The sequence below is a fragment of the Armigeres subalbatus genome, chromosome 1, assembly GCF_024139115.2.
Source record: "Armigeres subalbatus isolate Guangzhou_Male chromosome 1, GZ_Asu_2, whole genome shotgun sequence".
Lineage (NCBI taxonomy): Eukaryota > Metazoa > Arthropoda > Insecta > Diptera > Culicidae > Armigeres > Armigeres subalbatus.
Genome location: NC_085139.1, coordinates 223,030,340 through 223,056,421, shown reverse-complemented (window position 1 = coordinate 223,056,421; position 26,082 = coordinate 223,030,340). Strand labels below are relative to the sequence as shown.

Genomic DNA, 26,082 nt, shown 5'->3' with positions numbered 1-26,082 from the left:
TGTTATACGTTTGTTATTTTTAATTTGTTTGAGAAACTACATATTTGAAGAGCAATTATGAAGTACTGCTTACAGTTTTCGCACTGGAAGTGCCCCAGAGTGTTGAGTTTTGCCAAAAACTATTGATCTGCGTCGCAGGAATTCAAAGATTCGGTGCCAATTTGTTCAAAAACAGTTTTTTGTTGTTTTCTCGAAATTGTGTAAAATGGTTATATGCAGTTTCTCAAACAAACGATTCAAATGTCATAATGTCATCTTTTATTTTTGGTGTGTTTGTTCAGTAGAAGCATTAGTACTAGAACGTTAGTGGCGCTGTGTTATGCTTCAACAAACTTCGATTGGCCATAATTTATGCATCATGATGTAATGCATGTTTGGTTTCATCACCGACATCAGAATCAGAAATTTTCCAAAAAAAATAAATAACACTTTTAAAAGCAAAAATTGCTATAATAAAAGTAGAATTTTCCATAAAGAAATCAAAATATTCTACGGAAAAATACAAGATTTCCATTAATAAAGCAATATTAACAATAAATAATTGAAAAAAATCCACAAAATAAACATTTTTTTCCATCAAATTGTTCCAATCTGCCAAATTCACGATTCAGCCATCTTGGATTTAAATATGGGAGAGCCAGCGAGTTTGTTTTCGTTTTGCACTCAAAATGAATTTTTCACCCCCGCCTTCTTCTCTTCCATAAACTTGGCAGATTGGAGCACCTAGTAGTGCATTCATCTTGGATAGAACCAGGGTTCTTATATCAGGGTTCACTCACTTCGACAGTAGATGGGAGAGACTAGCGCGGGGGTGAAAAATTCATTTTCAGTGCAAAACATAAACAAACTCGGTGGCTGCCCCATATAAAAATCCAAGATGGCTGAATCATGTAATTGGCATACTGCTACACCTGTTTGTATTCACCTTGGATAGAACTGTAAAAAATTGGTAGCAGCAGTTCCTTATGACAATCGTCGACAAAACTGAGCAATGGGATATGCGTATGTGTAGTTGCATGCTAAAATATTATATATAGCCTTATTGTCCAATTGTTACAAATCATTGAAGTTATTGTTTACTCCAATTCTTTTTTTTTTTTTTGCACGATTTGGTTTTAGTCAATTAAGACCTTTAGCTTAAAAATAAACACATTATTAATGCTGAAAAAAAAACAATTTGCGTCAAAAAATCAAAGAAAATTCAGGTGGTATTTAAAAAGCTGTGAAAGTACATATTAAACTAGAAATTTAAAATGCCAAGAGAGAAAAAAAAGCTGGGTGTATAGAGAGATCTTTGTCATTAGTCCGTCTATCCAGTTTTCCGCGAGCGGTAATGGCCGCCAGCTTGCCTGCGGGTCAGTCTCTGATTTGACGTTTCTGGAGGTCAACTGCACCCACCGCTCCGAGCATTCTGACCAATGTTGCATATAAGAAGGTGCTGATTCAGTGAATTCGAGCCTTATTATATACCTCATTGACCAAAATGCTCGAATGGTGGGTGCAGTTGACCTCCAGAAACGTCAAATCAGAGACTAACCCGCAGGCAAGCTGGCGGCCATTACCGCTCGCGGAAAACTGGATAAAACCGCCACAGACGCTAGAATTATTTTTACTCCTTGAGACTCGTTGTCCAAGCGACATACAGTTTGAGATATAATCCGCGTGCAGTTAGATTCCGCAGTTTATAATCGTCAGTTTGATTGAACTATATCAAGTTAAGTAAAGGCAACCGTGTATAATAGATTACAGTCCTCCAAGTCAAAACTCCGTCCATTCGTCCTTGATAAGCCGTTTATTTGTTAAAGACTAAATGATTGAATTACACCTAATCCCACCGAAACCCGGCAGAGATCAAAACCAACAATCGTTCTTATGCGCGTCAACACTCTTTATTGATTTATTCGTGGAAAATTTTTATTTTTTGTGGAAAATTTTGTAGTTGTTTATTGCTAATATTGATCTATTTATGGAAATTTTGTATTTTTTTTCGTAGAGCATTTCAATTTCTTTACGGAAAATTCTTCTTGTATAATTGCAATTTTTGCTTTTATATTTATTTATTGCTTATGCCCTGATTTCGTTATTGGAAATTTCCCAATTCCAGAGACACCCCCCCCCCACCCAGAGCCAACATTTTTAGAAGATTTTTTTTTTCGATAAAAAAATTGTTCAGAAAACCCCTCCCAGACCAATTTTCTGGCACCGCCACTGGGTCCCATTAACGCGACGAAGTGATAATTAGGGTACGTCTGTAGTATGCAGCATCGTCGAGCCTATTGTTGGATTTCTAACGGAATCGCTGGATTTCCTCCGGAAACACTATTTTCCAGTCGGAATCGGTGGATTCTCTTCGATATCGCTGGATTGTCTTCGAAGTCGCTGAAATACTTTCAGAGTCGCCAGATGCCTTCATAGTCATTGAACTTTTTTCAGAACCTATGATATTCCGATGAATTATTCTGACTCCTGACGCTGGATTCAACCGCTTTTAATACTTTAAAGGGTGTTTCGTCGAGTAATCGGACCTTCGAGAAGATGTCACTTATAATAAATGGCAATAGAACTACAAAAAAATTTAGTGATACAGTGTGAAAAAATAGATCGTGATTACAGCGAACTCTATTGTGGTGAATCAGCGAAAAATAATTTCCACCATAGAGCTTATTGCAAATGACAGATTTACTATCGAAAATTGGAACTATGGACGTCTACAATAAAAACTGTTTTTCGGTCATAATTTTGGCTATTACAATTGATTTTATTGTAATTAATATATTGTTCATCATTTTTTTTTTCTTATGTGTCTTCTTGTTGTTTTTCTTATATATTTCTTATTATTCTTATTATCTTTCTTTTACTTCTTCTCCTACTTCTTCTTCGTTTTCTGTTTCTTCTTCTTATTCTTCTTCTTCTTCCTTTTCTTCCTCCTCTTCTACTTTTTCTACTTCTTATTCTTCTTCTTCTTCTTCTTCTTATCCTTCTTCTTCATCTTGAGGACATCGCTGTTATTTAATTATTTTAATATATTTTGTCTTCTACCTGCGTTGCTATTTAAAAACGAAAGCGTGATTTTGCAGAATACTTTTAAACAAACGACAGTTGATTCGAAACTGATCTACAATACGCGATTAGTCCTTTTTAATTTGAATGGAATTGAATAACACCAACTAGTTATATTTTTTTCTTCGTGTTCACTGGATGATTTGTCCCTCAATTCCTGATGGTTTATGCCCTTAGGTAACTTTTTTGAAAAAGGACAATATGCATACAAAACGCTCCTATCCTGAAACGACATTCCGATCCAGAATGCATATCAATCGCCGAGCTTCCGTTGCGGTGCGGATAGTGATGTCGTCGTTTTCATAACCAAGTCTATTCGGATAAACGCGATGCACGACACAGTCCGGGAGTCTGGCCCGGAACTCGTCCAACCCCGCGGTAGTCACCTGCTTACACCATGCCAGCTCGAGATACTTCAGGTTGGGATACACCTCGGCCATCAGCAGTAAATCTTCGTCGGTCAGATATGGATAGTTTTGAAACCTCAACCGCTTCAGAGTCCTTTTCGGCCACATGAACTCCATCGGTTTGTTTGTGATGATGTGATTGAAGGTGAGCTCTTCCAGTTGATACAGATGATTCAAAGCTTCCGAAAGACGGCATCGCATCATACAGTAGTCGGCGTACAAAATTGTAAGGCGCTTGAGATTGGAAAAGTTCGCGCACACTTGTGCCAGGACCTGCAGATTCCTTCTGTCATTATTGGACAGCGTTGCCAATGTCACATTCATGTCGGTCACATTCGGAAGAATCTGGCGGAAGCCTCGAATAACGCTCGCCTCCCCGCTTAGTTTGGATACCTGGAAGACGAGCCGTTGAACACTTACCAAGGGTTTACAATCCAGCGTAATTTTGGAATCGATGACTCCATGAAGCCATAATGTCTGTAGAAGATTAAAAATGTAAATATGGTTGAAGATATGCACAACATGTTTTCTGAGTGAATTGACTTACCTTCAAACGACGAAGACGTCCCAACAAACAAAATAAATTCGGGATCACCGCACTGAATTTGAAAGATAATCTTTCAATACTTGAGCAGGTTTTGGTGATAACATCCAGATCGGATGCCCCAACATTGAAGCCCAGTATGACTTCCCTCAACGAAACGAATCCTTTAAAAAACGTTCTCAGTGCGTCACTGTTCGTTGCACAAATTCGTTCACGTAAAGCTAATGTTTCAACCTTCGGAAACTGAAGTTCTTCGATCGGGATGAAATATTCCGTTGAATATAATTCCAAGTTCTTCAACTGGGGAGCTTGTCTTCGAAGAAGCGCCGTGGATTCCCTCGCATCCGTCAAATTGGTGAATATTGCAGTCAGCTGCCTCAAATTGGGTGCATCCAGACTTTGGATTCGAAGCACATTCGTTAACGAGCCCAAATCTTGCAGATACCTCAGCTTGGGGAAGGTAAACTGCTGCACGGTCGTGCCATCCAAGCCGACGATCAACTGTTTGAGCTGAGGCGCACGAGCTATCACGTTCCACAGCTGCTCCTCACTGAAGTTCACCATGCAATGGAAGCTCTCCAATTCGGCTCCGAACATGTTCATGATCTTGATGATGAATCCGTATTCGGCCTTTTGGCATGCTTTTGATTCGAAAAACACAATCACGTTCCGATATCGGCGGGTACTTCTCTGTAGATAGTTGCTTTGATAGTTTTTCATCTTGCGGAAGAGTTGGAGAGTTACGTTGCTCAGGAATCGGCGGCTGAACGCCAATTCGCTCCATAAGCGGCACACCAAAGAAGCAGACTTGCGATCGGACAACGGAAGAAACGCGAAAACGTGCTCCAACACGTCATCTGGTAGATTGTGCAAAAGGAGACGTTTGGAAGACATCATAGAAAGTATACTTTAACGGAATGAACGAAATGAAAAGAGCGAGCAGATCTTTATTGTGGAAATGGGTATAAACTTCGGTTATGGAACCCAGGTATGGTTCTTGATTCGCTATTGATTAAAGTCTAAAAGGTACCCAACTATGTTCGAACCACCTTTTCTGTTTCGTGCTCTCCAAGCGTAAAATTCGATGACCATTTTCAACCGCCTTCCAATCATTCCTGCATTTCAGAGCATCCTCACTTGAGTTGTTGTCAAGCGAGATCAAAATCGGTAACCATACTGACTGAATTAATGTCATCCGATGAATTGTGGAAACATTTACATTTTTTATCAGGATGATTCTTGATCTGGTGAAATGCATTAAAATGATGCCCGAGGCTATGCTACTGTTGAATGTGCGATAGCAGACACGTGGAACGGTCAGATTTTTAATGAGGAAATCTCGGGCGATGTATGACCCCGGGGCGATGGCAATGGTACGGATTAATCGGATGTATTTTTTTTGCAACCATGTCAGTGTTTTTGGGGTGAGTCAATGGAAGCAAAGATAAAATTGAATATGATAGCAGCAAGTCATCTGTTTTTCGACAAATAATCGAAATGTGATACTTTAATATTAAAGAATCAGCTGGAAATCATGAAAAATAATCGGTTGAACAATTTGGGTAGAAAATGTGAAAACCAAGGAAACAATACAGTAGAATTGGACTTTAAACTTGAATTTTATATTTTCAGATAGTTTGGTAATACTCAAATTGAACTCAAAATTTACTTTTGGAAACAAAAAAAACTCGGTAAGGACAATCGGTCTACCCTCCTACGAGGCTAATGAGACATTTATTTGTTCATTAAATTAACATTTATCTGCGAGCATGGTTATTTAACTATAAATTTTGAGTTTAATTTGAGTATACATAGTGAAAGTTCTTCTGCTATGATAATGTTTATTATCAACATACCTATTTCTAATGCTGAAGCTCGAAGCATTACATTCTGAATTTGTTTGGGTACATTTTGTTTGAATTCTAGTTCATTTACTAATGAACTATAGATACTTCTATTTACAGAATAGAGGTACAGATTTCTTATTCCTTTCAACAGTGGTCGTCTTTTTCTTTACCAGTGCACAAAGAACTAGGTACCTGCCTCCACAGATTTCCCACTCTTACCTATTCTCTGCATTTTGGTCTGCATCGCGCGAGGCTCTTAGATAACAGGAGTTAAATTACAACAAAAAAACAATTTAAACATGCTTTAAAACTGGCATTCTCTAGATCTTGCACAAAACCCTATACACCAGAATTTTAATTCAAGCCATAAAAAACCGATAAAAACCTCCAAAATGCGCGTTCCATCTCGGTATAATTTTCGCTTCCACATGAACGATATGGGCGTCGCTCAAGTGTCACTATGTGACGCTTTTCAACAAACAAAATTTGAGCTTCTGTTCCGCCGGATGGAGGCGAACGGGGTGAGGTGGCCGACCGGTTCCGCTTCACCGGTGGCTTTGTGGAACACGCCAGCCATATCCATCATGGAATCATAATTTACACACACCGCGTCAAATTTATGGCTTCCATCCGGGGTGCGATGCGCTAGGGTTAAGTTCGTTAGGGTGTTCCAGAGAAAACAAACTAATGAAATTATGTTCTCTTTTGGTACCATCCATGTCCAGAAGCATTCCAGTTCCAGATAGTTAAATATAATTAATTTTCATGCTAACCCTAACTAGCACATGTGTCTTAAAGTTGTTATTGCCTTCTGGTTATTTGAGCCTTCTTCATTGTTCGATACGTCTAAAACGAGGAGGACTCCGAAGCGATTTAGTTTATTCTGAAAAGAGATATCTTCTTGTTCAGTATGAAAATTCCATAGCTAGCCCCAGTTGAAGCCTCTTTTTTTAAAAGCATCTTGAAAATAAGCCTGCCTATATTAAGAGATTGGCGAATACTTTTCCAGACGATTTGGCAGCGCTGCTACTTTCGCAAACAAATGCTGCCAGCACTTGTCGCAGCGCAAAATGTTGGAGTTTGTACATGACTTTGCATTCGATGGCATTTTTCGATTATGTTGTCTATCCTTCAATCTCGCATTCAAAAGTGAAATTTGAATGAAAGGACTACTTTGCTACCAACAGGTGACATTTATAATTATTTGTTATGGAGCAGGAAAAATTTAGGGTAACTATAATTATGCACCATGGTCCACCGGAAATAAGAAGGAATGGCCCTCCGGAAATTTAGGGGGTTTGGTGTCAGGCCCTGCAAGCCAGCCTTTAAAAAATCATAAGCAACGAACAATCAACAAGAGAGTACGGACCGGAACCATCGGCGAAGACCACTGCGACGAAAAGGGACTAGCGATTGGAAACTCGGTTCGTGGAACTGCAAATCTCTCAACTTCATCGGGAGCACACGCATACTCGCCGATGTGCTCAAGGACCGTGGATTCGGCATCGTAGCGCTGCAGGAGGTTTGTTGGAAGGGATCAATGGTGCTAACGTTTAGAGGTAATCATACCATCTACCAGAGCTGCGGCAACACACACGAGCTGGGAACAGCTTTCATAGTGATGGGCGATATGCAAAGGCGCGTGATCGGGTGGTGGCCGATCAATGAAAGAATGTGCAGGTTGAGGATCAAAGGCCGGTTCTTCCCACACTCCGGAAGCACTGATGATGATAAGGACGCATTCTACGCGCAGCTGGAACGTGAGTACGACAGCTGCCCAAGCCACGACGTCAAAATCATCATAGGAGATTTGAACGCTCAGGTTGGCCAAGAGGAGGAGTTTAGACCGACTATTGGAAAGTTCAGCGCTCACCGGCTGACGAACGAAAACGGTCTACGACTAATTGATTTCGCCGCCTCCAAGAATATGGCCATTCGCAGCACCTACTTCCAACACAGCCTCCCGTATCGGTACACCTGGAGATCACCACTGATGTCGCCAATGCATACGCGCAGCATCTCGAGGCAGCGTTGCCGGAAGAGGGTTGGCTCGATGGGGCCCCTCTTGAGGACTGCTGGAATACAGTCAAAGCAGCCATTAACGACGCAGCGGAGAACAACGTCGGGTATATGGGTCGAAGTCGACGGAACGATTGGTTCGACGAAGAGTGCAGACAGATTCTGGAGGAGAAGGACGCAGCGCGGGCGGTTGCGCTGCAGCAAGGTACCCGGCAGAACGTGGAACGTTATAGACGGAAGCGGAGACAGCAGACCCGCCTTTTTCAGGAGAAGAAACGCCGCCTGGAAGAAGCGGAGTGCGAGGAGATGGAACAGCTGTGCCGTTCTCAAGAAACACGCAAGTTCTATCAGAAGCTCAACGCATCCCGCAAAGGCTTCGTGCCGCGAGCCGAAATGTGCCGGGATAAGGATGGGAGCATCTAGACGGACGAACGTGTGGTGATCGAAAGGTGGAAGCAGCACTACGAGGAACATCTGAATGGCGCTGAGAGTACCGGCAGTAAAAGTCAAGGTAGCGGAGGAGATGACTACGTCAGTTCAGCGGACGATGGAAGCCAACCAGCCCCCACCTTGAGGGAAGTTAAGGATGCCATTCAACAGCTAAAGACCAATAAAGCAGCTGGTAAGGATGGTATCGGAGCTGAGCTCATCAAGATGGCCCCGGAAAAGCTGGCCACTTGCCTGCACAAACTGATAGTCAGAATCTGGGAAACCGAACAGCTACCAGAGGAGTGGAAGGAAGGGGTTATATGCCCCATCTACAAGAAAGGCGACAAACTGGAGTGTGAGAACTTTCGAGCGATCACCATCCTTAATGCCGCCTACAAAGTGATATCCCAGATCATCTTCCGTCGTCTGTCACCATTAGTGAATGAGTTCGTGGGAAGTTATCAAGCCAGCTTCGTTGCCGGCCGCTCGACTACGGACCAGATCTTTACTGTACGACAAATCCTTCAAAAATGCCGTGAATACCAGATCCCAACGCATCATCTGTTCGTTGATTTCAAGGCGGCATACGACAGTATAGACCGCGTAGAGCTATGGAAAATTATGGACGAGAACAGCTTCCCTGGGAAGCTTACCAGACTGATCAAAGCAACGGTGGATGGTATGCAAAACTGTGTGAAGATTTCGGGCGAACACTCCAGTTCGTTCGAATCGCGCCGGGGACTAAGACAAGGTGATGGACTTTCGTGCCTGTTGTTCAACATTGTGCTAGAAGGTGTCATGCGGAGAGCCGGGTGTAACAGCCGGGGTACGATTTTTAACAGATCCAGTCAATTTATTTGCTTCGCGGATGACATGGACATTGTCGGCCGAACATTTGCAAAGGTGGCAGAACTGTACTCGTAAACTGGTAAACTAGACTCGATGCGTTGGATGCCATTTTGGTAATACGGGGACCACACTACAGCTGCGTAATCCAATATTGGTCTAACTAAGGAGCAGTATAGCGCTTTTAAACAGTACACACTTGTGAATTTTTTTGTAACTCGAAATAGAATTCCAAGACTTTTCGACGCTTTTGACGCTATGTGGTCCTTGAATGAGAGCTTATAGTCAAGCATAACCTTAAGTCTTTCACGGTTGTATCCTTCCTTAAAGTTATGTCAAAGATTTTGTAGTCAAAATTTATGATTGAATGCTTGCGAGCAAAACTTATAACAGAACATTTAGAGGCATTCAAAACCATCCGGTTGGCAACACACCATTCGGCGAATGCGTTCAACTGAGATTGCAGGTATAAAGCATCGGTTACGGTACGAATTACACAATAGAGTTTGAAATCATCTGCATACGAAACTTTGAAGCAGTCGATGGAGAAGTTTACATCGTTTAGATATATTAAGAAAAGGTATGGTTCGAGATGGCTTCCTTGAGGTACGCCTGATGTAACTAGAGATGTCGCAAATTAATCGATTACTTCGATTAATCGATTCATCGTTGTGATAATCGATTAATTTTGAATCGATTATTACCCAACGATTAATCGATTCAATAATCGAGATGAATCGTGAGTAATCGATTAGTTACTGATCGATTAATCAGAATTTTACGACATCATAAGGATGTCGAAAATTAATTGATTATTTCGATTAATCGATACATCGTTGTGATAATCGATTAATTTTGAATCGATTACTATACAATGATTAATCGATTCAATAATCGACTAGAATCAAGAGTAATCGATTAGTAACTAATCGATTAATCGGGATTTTACGACATCTCTAGATGTAACGTTGAAAGATGTTGATATATTATTTCCGATTTTGACAGACATTTTACGACCAACTGGATAGTAACTGAGCCAATCTAAGATTTTTCCCTGAAAACCAAGTCGCTGCAGTTTGAACACCGCAATCTGATGATTAATTTTATCAAAGGCAGCTGATAGATCAGTGTGTACTGCGTCAACCTGAAGACGATTCTGTAGCGAGCGAGTAATATCTTATTAGTCCTGGAAACGCCGCTCTCAAGTGTTTCTTGGCCTCGTGTTGTGAACATGGATTTACTTAGATTTTTTTTTGTTAATAACGGTCAGGGGAGCACCGTGGCCATTTTTACAACAAGCAAAGCATGATTGTAAAAATTGATTTTGCTTAACTTTTGATGTCCTTTGCACCAATTGTCGCACTAGTGGTCCCAATTTGACCAATCCCATAGGAAAACAATGGGATTTGCCAAATAAGGAACCAAAATTAGGAATATTGCCACAACTGGTGCATGCGTTCCTTTTTTTTTAAATCTTTCGTTTATTTGGAAGGCTCATTTGCCATGAAGCGTTACGGAGCCGAAATCAAGTTTAACAATGCATTTCTTGATTCTTATACATAGTGTTAGTTTTGGGGAACCGAAAGACTCGCGGTTTAGTCGAGGTTAGGGAATACAATAATACAGTAGGAAAGGAAAGGATCTTAGGGTGCTTAGGGTAACGGTACCAATAGTGGAGGTATTAGTAGATCTACAAAAGAAAATATTTTTTAAAAATTGATAATTATGGGAAACTAGTCGACCCGGCAGACGTTGTCCTGCATAGTAGGCGAAAACGCGCGTTCTGCACTGCCCATGCGAAATTCTCATACGAATGTTTATTTTAGTTTTTTACTATTTACTCAACTTAGCTTATGATTTTCGCATGAGGAAATATCATATAAACCCGTCGGAAACGATAACGAACATATCTACCTGAAGGAATGAAGAAAATCCGTCCACCCGTTTTCGAGTTATGCGGATACGAACACAGACCATTTCATTTTTATTATATAGATTTAAAGCTTTAATATCTTATTCAATAGAAAAACTAATAAATTTGCTAACAAAAACGAGATAGATGTCATTTAACATCAACAATTACCAAATATTGCTTGCACCACTATGGGTACACTGTTCCTTTAGTGGCTGTAAAAATTAATTTTGGTTCCCATAGTGGTGCTATCCATTGGTTTCTTATGAGACTCGCCACTATTGGTACAGTTGCACCACTATAGGTGCAAGGCAGTCAATTTTGTTAAGGAAAATCATTGTTTTCAATAGTTTTTCAAGCGAAATCTTAACATAAGTTCCATTTAACAGGAAGTTTAAAGCACGACGCATCAACTGAAACCATCGTAACGTGTACAAATATGATAAATCTAACTAAAACCCCACTACCTCCACTATTGGTGCTACCTCCACTAAGGGTACGGTTACCCTAAGTAATTACGATGCTGATGTTCACAAAGTTGACATTCTTCGCATTTTTACATCTGTAATGGGACAAACAAACTTTTTTTGGGAGACAACGACGAGAGGAAGACATACGGAAGGGATTAACGACAGACATTGAAATGTACAACAAGAGGAAGACATTCGATATTGGGTACAACAGACAAGGGAATGGGCAGACAATGATTACAGTCTTACATCAGCAACTTTAAAAAAATGGTGGACCAGGGACATGTACTCGAGATCAAGACCCGACAACACTTCCCTAATAGGTTTTGGTTGTTTTCCTCGGACCCGGAGATGTTCAGTTAGCGCAGATCTGGGGCCACGATGCTCCTCGCACGCCCACACGACATGATCGATGTCCTGATAATCCTCGCCGCAAACACAGAGATTTCCTTCCGAGAGCCCCACTCTGAAAAGATGTGCATTTAGAGTGTAGTGATTGGACATTAGACGACACATGGTTCGAATGAAGTCTCGTCCCATATTCAATTTTTTGTACCATGGGCGCTTCGACACCTGCGGGCGAATTGAATACAGCCATCTACCCAACTCCCCATTTGTCCATTTCTGTTGCCAGCTGTTCAAGGTTTTCTGACGAACTAATGTGAAAAATTCATAGAAGGTGATTTTCCTATCGTAAATATCACCTTCCATAGCACCCACCTTAGCCAAAGAGTCCGCTTTCTCATTTCCCGGGATCGAGCAATGAGAAGGGACCCAAGCCATGGTGATTGTGTAAGACCGTTGTGATAAGGCACTCAAAGCTTTCCGTTCGCTTTCCATTCAGAAGATACGCTGAATGCATAACCAGTTTCATTGACCGAACAGCCTCCAAGGAACTAAGACTGTCGGTGAAGCTTAGCTTAGCTTTGACTGACTACACATATCTATGGTTGCGTGATTGACTAGAATCAGTGAAATTGCACAAAGAATCAACTGAATGATTGACTGGGATTGTTCAAGCATTCTCATTGTGCAAGTTTCAGTGACTCTAAAATTCAAATGATCAATAACGGCGCCGGCCACGTCCTTGTAGTCAGTTAGGAAGAAGGAAGGAATATTAGTAGGTGGTTTTTGCTATTTGAAGACCGTGTTTACCTCTGCGTCTCCACAAAAACCACAGGAAGGATTATCAGTTAATTGGTAGGCATCGTTGGATCTGGATTCACTCTGATAAGCGATACGACCGTGTCATTCTTTATACACAGTGATTTTACCTAGCCATGAATCGGGCGCGAAAAGTAGTACAAACTAACTACCGGCCTACCGGGAGCGCAATGCAGAACACAATATTTCGACCGATCGCGCGATCGTCGTTCTGCTGTCCGAAACAAGAGAAATCTCGCACTGAACTGATTTTTATTACCGGCCGCGCAAAGCAGAACACAATATTTCGTCCGATCGTGCCATCGTTCTGCTGTCCGAAACAAGAGAAATCTCGCACTGAACTGATTTTTATTACCGGCCGCGCAAAGCAGACCACAATATTTCGTCCGATCGCGCCATCGTTCTGCTGTCCGAAACAAGAGAAATCTCGCACTGAACTGATTTTTATTACCGGCCGCGCAAAGCAGAACACAATATTTCGACCGATCGCGCGATCGTCGTTCTGCTGTCCGAAACAAGAGAAATCTCGCACTGAACTGATTTTTATTACCGGCCGCGCAAAGCAGAACACAATATTTCGTCCGATCGCGCCATCGTTCTGCTGTCCGAAACAAGAGAAATCTTGCACTGAACTGATTTTTATTACCGGCCGCGCAAAGCAGAACACAATATTTCGTCCGATCGCGCCATCGTTCTGCTGTCCGAAACAAGAGAAATCTCGCACTGAACTGATTTTTATTACCGGCCGCGCAAAGCAGAACACAATATTTCGCGAACTAAGACTGTCGGTGAAGATGAAAAAGTGGTCAGGAGGTAGGGATGCGATTTGCTCGAGTGAATAGTGTATAGCTGCTAGCTCAGCAGTAAACACAAAACAAGGCTCTTTGCGCTTAAAGTATCCGTTTCTGGCATTTTTGTGTCAGACATGCTATGAGTGATTGTCTTACCCATCAGTTGAAGCGGGAACTTATGTTTTACCGGCTTATGTTTTTTTTTTTTGAAAAGACAACCATCTCAGTTTTCTCCGGAGAGAATTCGATACCCAGCTCCGTAGCCCAAGTGACAAATTGTCCAGAGTATCTTGCAACGGTCCTTGAAGATCAACTGCGGTTGGCCCCGAAACGGATACAACACAATCATCTGCAAGCTGTCTCAACGAGCAATTTGGCATGAGACATTCATCAATGTCTCTGACGTAAAAATTGTAAAGTAGGGGGCTCAAACATGAGCCCTGGGGGAGACCCATGTAGCTAATTCGTGAAGTTGCCGAGTCACCATGAGAAAAACTCATACGCTTCTCTGACAACAAATTGTACAAATAATTGTTTAAAATTGGTGAAAGTCCACACGAGTGGAGTTTGTCGGATAAGACATCAACGCAAACTGAATCAAAAGCCCCCTTAATGTCCAAAAAACGGAGCCCATTTGCTCTTTTTTAGAGAAAGTAATCTGAATTTCTGAAGAAAGCAACGCAAGACAGTCGTTCGTTCCCTTGCCTCTGCGGAAACCAAATTGTGTATCTGACAAAAAACTATTCGATTCAACCCATTTGTCTAGCCGGAAGAGAATCATCTTCTCCAACAACTTCCGAAGACAGGACAGCATCGCGATGGGGCGATACGAATTATAATCCGACGCGGGTTTTCCGGGCTTCTGGATGGCTATCACCCTCACTTGCCTCCAATCATCCGGAACAATGTTGCACTGTTTTTAAGCAAATTGAACCTGATTCTATCCATCCCTGGAGCGGAATTGTTACATGAAAGGAGAGCAAGCGAGAATTCAATCATCGAAAAGGGGCGATCCATGTCATCCCTGTCAGCAAAAGCATCAAGTAGCTCTTGTTTCACCGGCACCGAATCCGGACAAACTTTCTTTGCGAAGTCAAGTATCCACCGCGACGAGGTTTCACGATCTTCATTTACGAACGACGTGTTGCGCATTCTACTCCCGACGGCCCACAGAGTTTTCATTGAAGTCTCGCGCGTTAAACCTTCAACAAAAGTGCGGCAATATCCACGTTTCTTCACTTTGACCAGTTTCTTGAACTGGATCTCGATCGCGATGTACCGTTTGTGAAGAACGATCGAACCGTGTTTCCGAAATTCTTTGAACGCGGCGGATTTCTTGCGATAAAGTTGTGTACACTCGACATCCCACCACGGACTGAGTGGTTTCCTACGAACCGAACCTGGCACTAGCCGGCTTTGTGCCTGAAGAGCACTCCATGTTTCTGTGTCCTACGAGCTACGAAAGATAGAAACAAGAAAGGTGGAGGGCACATAAGGCGGAATATGAAAGGCAGAATAAGAGCTTTCGAACTACCTACCTGCTAAAAAATTGTCTTGCAGTTCAACTCCACTATGGACCAACAGTAAATCTATCTCTTCCGCGGATTCTTCTCTTATGGTCCGTTTACATATTCGCTAGTTCTAGCGGACAGTGCACTATCCGACAATACTAGCGCAATATTAGCACAATGTAAACAGGAATTGTCCTCGCTAATAAGCGTTTACATTGTGCTAATATCGCGCTAGTATTGTCGGATAGTACATTGTCCGCTAGAACTAGCGAATATGTAAACGGGCCATTAGCGGCTCGAAAACAAATCTCGAAACATCGTTTCCATGTCATCCTGCGGTCCATTTTGCCTATGCGATCCGTTAGCGGCTGTGGCTGTTGTTACAATTCGGACACCAATTGCCAGACGAGATGTGATAGATTTTTTTTGACAGTAAGACTAAGTTAAGACAAGCCAAGTAAATTGAACAAGTCGCTTAATTCAAAAACGAATTATGTCTGTGTGTAAGAAGCATAGCCATCTTTAAATTAACATTTCTTTTTAAACAATACCGATTTCAGTAAATGATTTTTACTCCTACCGAGTTTTGGGACACCCTATTGCTTTCACCCGTTCGCCTAATCTGCCACAGGTTGCATTTCGGAAAGGCTTCCGAAAGCCATATACTTCTTTTTGCAATTTCGTCTGAACGATGAATAATGTGGCGGAAAATTTACATTTATTTTCGCATTATATTGAGTTTGCTGTTAGCAATTATGGCCTCGCTTCAAATTGCTCATCCCTCATGTGCCAGATTCCATAGTTTGCGAGAGCTTTATAATATTTCACCAGAACCGGATTCTAATATTGTTCTACGAATTTTACACAAACACAATTCCTCATAATCGAATCATTTTCTGCAAACCAGGTTTAACGCCATGCTCCAGTTCGTTTTGACTACGTTTAAATCACATCGAAAAAGTTCTGCTAAAGTCAGCAGCACTCGAGAGTTTTCCTATTTGCGCTTGCAACTCAGTTACTGGGTACTGGCAGCTAGCAGCAAAGTAATCTTCCCAGAATGCATTTCCATTTCTTGCAAGATTCCTCGTGTGCCAACCGGCGGAGATGGACTTCAGCATCCAAGCATTCTGGCGATGAGTACCCCCCTGTCCGGAAAGATTTACTTCACAAAAGCTGGTTGGCATGCTGTTCCGTACGTATGCCGTTCCGTATGGCACGGCGGCGTTGAGATTCTGCTTCTTACAAGTGCCTCTATTATCATAATCACACACAAGTACCAAGGTAGAAAAGGAGGAAGAATTGTACATATATGACTACTTGTGGATAAGTTTAGTTTAGGAAGGGAAAAATAAATGGCTGAATGAGTGGTCAAGAGGCCTTTAAATCATGTGCTTCCCATTAGAGTCTATAGAAGAGTAACGTGAACACGTTCTGCCTCAACTGTGCTGAACTTCAAATTCACATTTGAAAATGGTTGAAATCGTTCGAAAAAATTCAAATCAATGGATCTATATTACCGAATACCGGATGAACCAGCCGATACTGTATCAAATTGCCTTTCGATGCAACTTTGATATACAAGAAAGGAAAATGCAACTGTAATCTGTCTTCGACATAACAACCAGATGCACCTATACCACAATACAATTGGATTGCTTTTCGATTTGCTTCCATTATCTTTTTTTTTTCTTATCGCTCGACAATTCCCATAGCAGCAAATCAAAAAACGGAAGCTCAATTCTCAGCACAACAGACTCTAGTAAAAAATGGGTTTGCTTTCATCCATTGTTGCCACTGGGCATTGAAATCCTTACCGAGGAAATATTGCACACTTCTTGCACACGGCAGGACTGAAAAACTATCCACTTGAGAAAAAATCCTGATCTAACAACCAGGCGGTGATTTGCGTCTGCCTTGTTACACTTATTACGTATACATGTAAGATGGGATGGGTATGTCGTTTTCTTACGCACCATATAAATTAAAAATAATTCGCCCGAGAAAAACTTACATGAAGGAGGGGGGTTGAAACTCTGAAAAATCCATTAAGTAATAAGTGTACGTCCTCTAAGTTGATCTATTTAGAATTATAGTTATTGTAACTTAATGGACGCTGCATTTTTCAACTTCGTTTTACAAATTTATTACAATTCATACAGCCTTACAAATATTTTTCCAATCTTTTTGGAACAAAATATATGAGAAATGCACTTTTGGAAGATCCACTTTCAAGCCAGTGACGCAATCCAAATAGGCGTCCCTCGTTTTGCGTGACGCTTGCTAGTCACATTATTGTAACTATAACATGTAACTATTTCCTATTCATATTGGACATATATGCAATTACATGCAGTATGCAATTACTGACAGACTTGAAGCCAATGTTAAGGGATGAGACAAGATACCGAACGTCGAAGAACCAAAAAAAAGAGTGACCGTTTTAAAATTAGTATTTTAAATATTAAAAATTTCATAACTTTAGATTGGCTGACGATTTTTTTTCTCAGTACGCTTTTGTGTACAATGAAAATACTTTTCTTAGCCCACATAAACGGAACAGATTGCCGAAATATGTACATTTACATTTACTTTTCAACTCCATGTTTCATATTAAAGTATGATCTCTGCCAGCCAGTAGTGGAAGATACCAAATGTTACGATTAGAACTATTGTTGATATTTACCACATGAAGAGTGTATTCTACTAAGAGATATTCCACAAAGTGCGTCACGGAAGAAATGGCGATTTTCGATCCCTCTCCCCCTCGTCTCACTTTTTGTATAAAACTTCTTAAAATTTTGTAAGACTTCTCACGTTACTCAGAACTCCCCTGGGATGTCTAGAAAGTCTGTAACAGATCCGAATAATCAAAAGGAAAAGGAGAACTGTCGCAGACCACTTTAATCCAACTGACAATTGATGTCTTTATGATTAAAACTTTACCTAACAGGAACGATCAGCGGTACGAAAAAATAGGACACCCGTTGACGCAATACGTCTTAAGTAACATCAAAATAAAATAGGTTGAAAACTTGTTTAGTTGGTGGCTAATTGAACGAATGGGCTCGTGCAGAGCATAATCTGTGCTTAGTAAAATCGTACAGTTTTAGCTTAGTTAGCAGAGTAGGACAGTCGATATGTCCTGTAAGTACCTTCCCTGCAAAAGCGACTTGAGTAATTGTCCACCTCACATATAGTTCTATTTGCAGAAGGCGGCATCGTTTCACGTACGGTGGAAGAGTCATTGGATCGTGCCCAGAACGATCCCTCTGGTGCATATCTTTTGAACTTTTTTTAATGGTTCCTATTCAGGCGATCCAGTTGGGATATAATAGGCTCGACTCCAAAATAGACCGAACCAGCGAACAGTAGAGGGCACTGATACATAATGTCTCATGGGACTTGTCAGAAATTTTGAACATGAAGCCCAATTATTGATTGGCTTTGGGGATGATGTAAGTCCGCTGTTCAGAATAACACCTTTTAGACCTTTTAGATGCTGCACTAGGATAAGATATTGGAAAGGATATAGTCGAACATGATCAGCATGCTCTTACGGTGGTTCGAAATTATATTGCATTTTACTACACTTGAGCACAACAGAGCGTAACGCCCCGAGTCCATGCTACAGGGTGTCTGCAAATTATCCGTACAACAAAACAGGTTCACAATTATATTTTTGAACAGATTAAAAAACCATGCATTGCACGTTTTTGTAATAGGATTACATGAACCAAGCTTCATTTTTTAATTTCAACAATCACTCCAGCAGAATCTGAATATGAAGTATCCTGAAATGTGTAAAATCTGGAACATCCCAATTTCTGCAAAGATCTAGGAATCTGCAAAATCAGGAAACATTCGAAAAAAAAAAATGATTGTAAAGACTGACAACTGACAATATCCAGTGGGGCATTGAAGAATATTTCGCTTATCCAAGAATTCTCACGACTGGAGCGGGAATTGAACTCTCACTACATAACGTTTTACACATATTACAAAATAAATATCAGAGTAACCGCACAACCACGACGTCTACATTATGGAACATGTCGCATTTCAATTGCTTTGGAAAATCCAGATGATATTTGTTTCTACGAAATCGAGTAGTTAACAAGCATCATTATGGAGTAAAATGTCTTCGGAACTTCATGATTCGCTATCAAAATATATAATGCTTGAGGTAAAATGGATTCCGAAGATAATGAATCGCGACCCAAAGATTCCTAATCGGAATCCACAGATTTCTAAACACCATCCGAATAGAAATACGAAAATTCGGAGTCGAATTCCGAAGATTACTTTCGAATCGAATCCGATAATGCCAAAAGAAATAAAAAAAAATCTAATTTTTTACAAAGATTCCAAATCAGAATCCAAAAAATTTCCAATACAAATCCCACAAAGATTCCAAAAAAATTCACAAACATTATGAATCGAAATCATCAAAAAATCCTAATAGTAATCCACATATCTTCCTACACGGAATCCATAAAATTAACTAATTGCAAGCCTAAAAGTTCCCGTACTAGGATCTTCACAGATTCCGGATCAAAAACCACTAAAATTTTGAATCTGAATACACAAACATTCCTAATAAAAATCCACAAATACAGCCTGATCAGAATCTACAAAAACTACGAACCGCAATCCACAAATATTACGAAAAGGAATGCAAAAAGAATTCAAAGCGAAATCTCCAAAAAAAAAATCGAATTGAAATTCACAAAGAATAAGAATTTGATTCGGAATTAATTTAATCGGAATTCGCGAAAAATCTTGCATAGATTTGGAATTGGAATTCACATAGATTCCGAATCGTAATGCACAAAGAATTCGAAATGTAATACATAAAAATTTCTAATGGGAAGCCATTAGGATTCCAAATAAAAAAATAAATGAATACTGAGCCGAAATCCACATCAATTTTATTCGCAATTCAAATCCATAGAAATTATGAATTGGAATCGAAGGATTTCGAATCTAATTCCTAAATTTCCGAATCGGAATCTATAATTCATGAATCGGAATCCAAAATCTCTGAATCGGAATCGAAAAACATTCCGAATTGAAATCCGTTAGTGTTTAACTTAATCTAGAATAAAAAAAAACACGTTGATAAAGAAAAAAATGATTCCCAAAGTTTGGAATCGTAATTCGAAAATTCCGAATCGAATAGGAATCCACAGATGCCAGATCAGTAGAAAAAGAATCCAAGACGGAATTCTAAAACTTTGAATTAAAATCTGGTTATTACCAATCGGAAAACGAGCATTTCGAGTCAGAACCTGAAGATTTCGTTTTGTAATCTGTATCAGAATTTTTATTTTCGATTCGCAATTTTCAAATTCTGATCCGGACCGATTCCGATTCGAAATCTTCGGAGTCAATTCGGCATCTACAGATTCGGAATCCGGATCCGGATAAATCGGATCAGAATCCGAAGATGACAAATCTGATTCGGAATCTTCGGATTCCGATACGAAATCTTTGGATTTCTATTCGGAATTCTAAATCTTCAGAATCCGATTAAGAATCTACGGATTCTAATTCGGAGTCTTCTTTTGCTGAACGAAATCCATTTCAGATGCTTCGGATTCAGCAATCTTCAAATTCCGACGCAGAATCTTCAGATTCTGACTCGACATCCTCGAATTCTGATTAGCAATATTTAGATTCCATTATTCCGAAATTTTCGAATTCCGTCCCGAAATCTACTTCTTTCGATTTGGAATCTTCGGATCCCGAATCGAAATCTTTAGATTCGTATTCAAAATTTTCACATTCTGATTCAAAAGAATCAGGAATTGGAATTTTCGGATTCCAATTCTGAAATGATATCGATGCAGAAGTTGTAGATTTCGATTCGGAAATTTTGGATCCCTATTCGGAATCTTTGGAATCCGATTAGGAATTTTTACGAATTCCGATTCGAAGTTTTTTTGGACCCCAATACGGATATGGATATCTTTGGATATCTTTTCGGAATTATTGGATTGATGTTTGGAATCTTTGTGGATTTCTATTATCGCAAGTCACATAAAATCCTGAAGAAATCCATAAAGATTCCGAATCGGAGTCCACGAAAATCCGAATCGGAATCCATAAAAAACTATGAATCGGAATCCCATTTTTTTTTTCGAGGAATACGAATTGAAATCCGGTGGTTCAGAATTAGAATACAAAGATTCAGAATCGGAGTCTAAGGATTACGAATTGGAATCTGAAGATTCCGAATATGACTCCAAAGATTCCGTTTCAGAATCCGAATCAGAATCTTTGTTTTCGATTCGCAATCTTCAGATTTCGATCCAGACTACATGAGGGCCGTACACTAGTTAAGTATTTTTTTCTAGGTTTTTCAACCCATCTCCTCCCATGTAAGATTTTTCCCATACAAAGCAATTTTTATTTATATGGAGCATAAGAAAATGGTCGCCCCCCCTCCCCCCTTAAGTGCTTTCGTAATAATTGTACGACCCCATATTAAGGATTCTGATTCGAAACATTCGAAGTCAATTCGGCATCTTCAGATTCGGGATCCGAGTAGTCCGGATCAGAATCCGAAGATGACGAATCGAAAAAAAATCTGATACGGAATCTTCGGATTCCAATACGGATTTTATTCAGAATCTTCAGATTCTGATTCAAAATTTTTAGAATCCGATTAGATATCTACGGATTCTAATTCGGAATCGTCAGATTCCAATTCTGATTCAGCATCTTCCTTTTCCTTCGGAATCCATTTCGTATGCTTCGCAATCTTCAGATTCCGATGCAGAACCTTCGAATTGTGACTCGAAACCTTCAATTTTCGATTATGAATATTTTGATTCCAAATCGAAATCTTCGAATTCCGTCTCGGAATCTTATTCTTTCGATTTGGAATCTTCGGATCCCGAAATATTCAAAATCTTCGCATTCTAAAATATTGGATTCCGATTCGAAAATGTTGGATCCTTATTCGAAATCTTTGGAATCCGATTAGGAATTTTTATGAATTCCGATTAGAAGTTTTCGTGGGCACCGAATCGGAATTTTTTTGGATTTCTTTTCGGAATGATTGGGTTGATATTTGGAATCTTCGTGGATTTCGATTCGCTGTTTTTGTAGATTTCGATTATTGCACGTCACACAAAATCTTAATCGAAATTCACAAAAATTCCGAAAACCAATTCAATGATTCCGGAAGAAATCCATGAACATTCCGAGTCGGAGTCCACAAAAATCGGAATCGGAATCCATAAAAATTAAGAATCGGAATCCAAAAATTTTCTGAGGATTTCGAATTGAAATCCGATGATTCCAATTTAGAATACGAAGATTCCGAACATGAATCCAAAGATTCCGTTTCCGAATCAGAATCTTTGTTTTAGATTCGCATTCTTCGGATTCTGATCCAGTCTATTCAGATTCTGATTCGGAATATTCGAAATCAATTCGGCATCATCAGATTCGGAATCCGAGTAGTCCGGATCGGAATACGAATTTGACGAATCGAAAAAAGAGGTTCTGATTCGGTATTTTATTTGGAATCTTCAGATTCTGATTCGAAATCCTCAGAATCCGATTAGGAATCTTCTTTTTTCGATCGGAATCTTCGGAATCCATTTCGGATGCTTTGGATTCAGAATAGCAATCTTCAGATTCCGATGCAGAATATTCGGATTCTGACTCGAAATCCTCGATTTCCGATTGGGAATATTTAGATTTCAATTCGAAATCTTTGAATTCCGTCTCGGAGTCTTCTTCTTTCGTTCTTGAATCTTCGGATCCCGAATCGGAATCTTTTTTAGATTCCTATTCAAAATCTTCACATTCTGATTCGAAATCGAAAGACTCTTTATCACAAGTTCGGGATTCCAATTCTGTATTTTCGGATTTCCATGTTTATGAATTCCGATTCGGAGTTTTTGAGAACTCCGATTCCTAATCTTCTGATTCAAATTCAAATTCAGAATCTTCTTCTTCCGATCGGAATCGTCAGAATCCATTTCGGATGCTTCGGATTCAGAATAGCAATCTTTAGATTCCGATGCAGAATTTTCAGATTCTGACTCGAAATCGTTCGAAATCTTCGAATTCCGTCTTGGAGTCTTCTTCTTTCGATTTGGAATCTTCGGATCACGAATAAGAATCTTTAAAATCTTATTCAAAATCTTCACATTCTGATTCAAAATCGAATGAGTCCTATTCGGAATTTTCGGATTTCAATTCGAAATAATATAGGTGCAGAGGTTTCAGATCCGAATCTTTGGAATTCGATAAGGAAATTTTATGAATTTTGATTCGAAGTGTTTGTGACTCTGATTCGGAATCTTTTGGATTTCGATATTCTAATAAAATCCTAATCAAAATTCATAAAGATTCCGAAAACCATTTCAATGATACCAAAAGAAATCTATTAAGATTCCGAACCGGAGTCCACGAAAATCCGAATCTAAATCCATAAAAATAATGAATAGTAATCTAATTTCTCCCAAGGAATCCGAATTGAAATCCGATGATTCAGAATTAGAATGCGAAGATTCGGAATCGGAGTCTGAAGATTACGAATTGGAATCTAAAGATTCCGAATATGAATCCAAAGATTCCGTTTCAGAGTTCAAATCAGAATCTTTGTTTTTGATTCGCAACCTTTAGAGTCTGATTCGGAATATTCGAAGTCAATTCGGCATCATCAGATTCGGGATCCGAGTAGTCCGGATCAGAATCCGAAGATGACGAATCGACAAAAAAAGATTCTGATTCGGAATCTTCGGATTCCAATACGAAACCTTGGGATTTTATTCGGAATTTTCAGATTCTGATTCAAAATCCTCAGAATTCGATAAGGAATCTACGGATTATTATTCGGTATCGTCAGATTCCAATTCTGATTCAGCATCTTCCTTTTCTGATCGGAATCTTTGGAATCCATTTTCGGATTGTGACTCGAAACCTTCGATTTCCGATTGAGAACATTTAGATTCCAATTCTCGAAATCCGACTCGGAATGTTCGGATTCCGAACCGGAATCCTAAGATTCCTATTCAAAATCTCCGCATTCTTATTTGAAATCGAAAGACTCCTTTTCGTAATTTTCGAATTCCAATTCTGAATTTTTTGGATTTCAAATGAATCGATTCAGAAGTTTTGGATTCCGACTCAGAAATTTGAAGATATTGGATTCCAAATCGGAATATTTGAAGTCTGTTTTCGAATTTCTAAGGATTCCGATTCGGACTTTTTTTGGATTTCTTTTCAGAATAATTGGATTGGTATTCAGAACCTTTGTGGATTCCGATTAGAAATTTGTGTGAATGAGGATAAAAAATTTGTCTTGAAATCTGATTCGGCATCCTAATGGCTTCCCATTTGGAATTTTTGTGCATTACGTTTCGAATTCTTTGTGGACTTCGGTTCGGAATCATTGTGTAATCCAATTCGGAAAAAATCTTTGTCAGAATCCATTTGATTTTTTTTTATGATGAATATGAATATGAAGATTCCGCATCGAATTCTGAAGGTTACGAATCGGAATCTGAAGATTCCGAATATAAATCCAAAAATTCCTTTTCGGAATCCGAAGATACCGAATCAGAACCATTATATTCGATTCGCAATCTTCGGATTCTGATCCAGACTATTTGGATTTCTATCCGGAATCTTCGGAGTTAACTCGGCATCTTCAGATTCAGAGCCTTCGCATTAGCTCGGAATATTCAGATTTTAATTCCGATTCAGAATATTCTCTTTCCGATTCGGAATCTTCGAAATCAATATCGGATTCCGAATCGCAATCTTCGGATTCTGTCTCGAAATACTAGATTTCCGATTGGGCAAATTTAGATTCCAATTCGAAATCTTCGAACTCTGCTACGGAGTCTTCTACGAAATGTTCGCAGTCTGATTCTAAATACAAGGACTCTGATTCGAAATTTTAGGATTTCAAATTTTGGATTCCAATTCGGAAATTTTGGATTCCGATTCGGAATATTCCAATTAAGAATTTTTATCGATATATTCCGAGTTTTTGTGGACTCCGATTCGGTATCTTTGTCAATTTCTTTTCGGAATCAAGGATTGGTATTCGGAATCTTTGTGGATTTCGATTCGCTATTTTTGTGGATTCCGATTAGGAATTTGTGTGAATTGCGATTCAAAATTTCTTTAAAATTCTGATTCGGAAGCCTTATGGCTTCTCCTTTGGAATTTTTGTGTATTATGATTCGATTTCTTTGTGAACTTTGATTCGGAATCTTTGTGAAATCCAATTCTGAATCTTTGTGGATTCCAAATTCAAATCATTGAACAATTCTTTCGAATTTTTGGTTGGTTCCGAATCGAATTCTTTGCAGATTCTGATTCAGAATTTGTGAATCTCGATTCGATTTTGTTGTAGATTTCGATTTGAAATCTTTATGCATTCCTTTTCGGAATCTTTGTGAATTCCGATTAGGAATTATTGCAAGCTTCGATCGTTTTTTTTATTCTAGTCAGTTTTGATCCAGATCCAGAATCTGTGCAGATCCTAATACAAGTACTTTGAGGATTGTACTTCTTCATTTTCGTGGACTCAGAATATCTTTTTTTTGTCTTTATTAACGAGACTTTCAGCCCAAGGCTGGCTCGTCTCTTTAGGAATATCTGTGCATTACGATTAAGAATTTTTATTGATTCCGATTTCAAATCATTGTGGATTTCGAATCAGAATCATTATGGATTTGGTGTCCATAAAAACTCTAAATCGGAATAATCAAAAATTCTGAGTCGGAATCCAAAATTTTCGAATCAGAATCCAAAATACCAAATCCCATTTGGATTTTTGTGTATTACAATTCGAATTCTTTGAGGACTTTGATTCTAAATCTTTGAGAATTCCTAATTAAAATCTTTGTCAGATTTCCTTTGAATTTTTTTGTTGGTTCCGAATCGAATTCTTTGCGGATTCCGATTCGGAATCTGTGAATCTCGATTCGATTTTTTTTGTAGATTTCGATTTGAAATCTTTGTGCATTCCTTTTCGGAATCTTTGTGGATTCCGATTAGGAATTATTGCAAGCTTCGATTGGTTTCTGTTTTTTATTTTAGTGGGTTTTG

General features: G+C 39.5%; 2 protein-coding genes across 3 annotated transcripts in view; one reads left to right on the top strand and one right to left on the bottom strand.

The window, feature by feature from the left end:
• LOC134205821 (glutamate receptor ionotropic, kainate 2) overlaps positions 1–26,082 on the top strand; it is an 872,584-nt gene that overhangs the window by 830,780 nt on the left and 15,722 nt on the right. The gene's annotated exons all lie outside the window — the stretch shown is intronic.
• Positions 2,765–4,924, bottom strand: LOC134205823 (uncharacterized). Its single transcript, XM_062681436.1, has 2 exons — positions 4,015–4,924; positions 2,765–3,944 (listed from the first exon to the last, which is right to left on the bottom strand). Exons 1-2 carry the CDS (start codon positions 4,906–4,908, stop codon positions 3,279–3,281), a joined length of 1,560 nt encoding a protein of 519 aa, XP_062537420.1. The 5' UTR covers positions 4,909–4,924; the 3' UTR covers positions 2,765–3,278.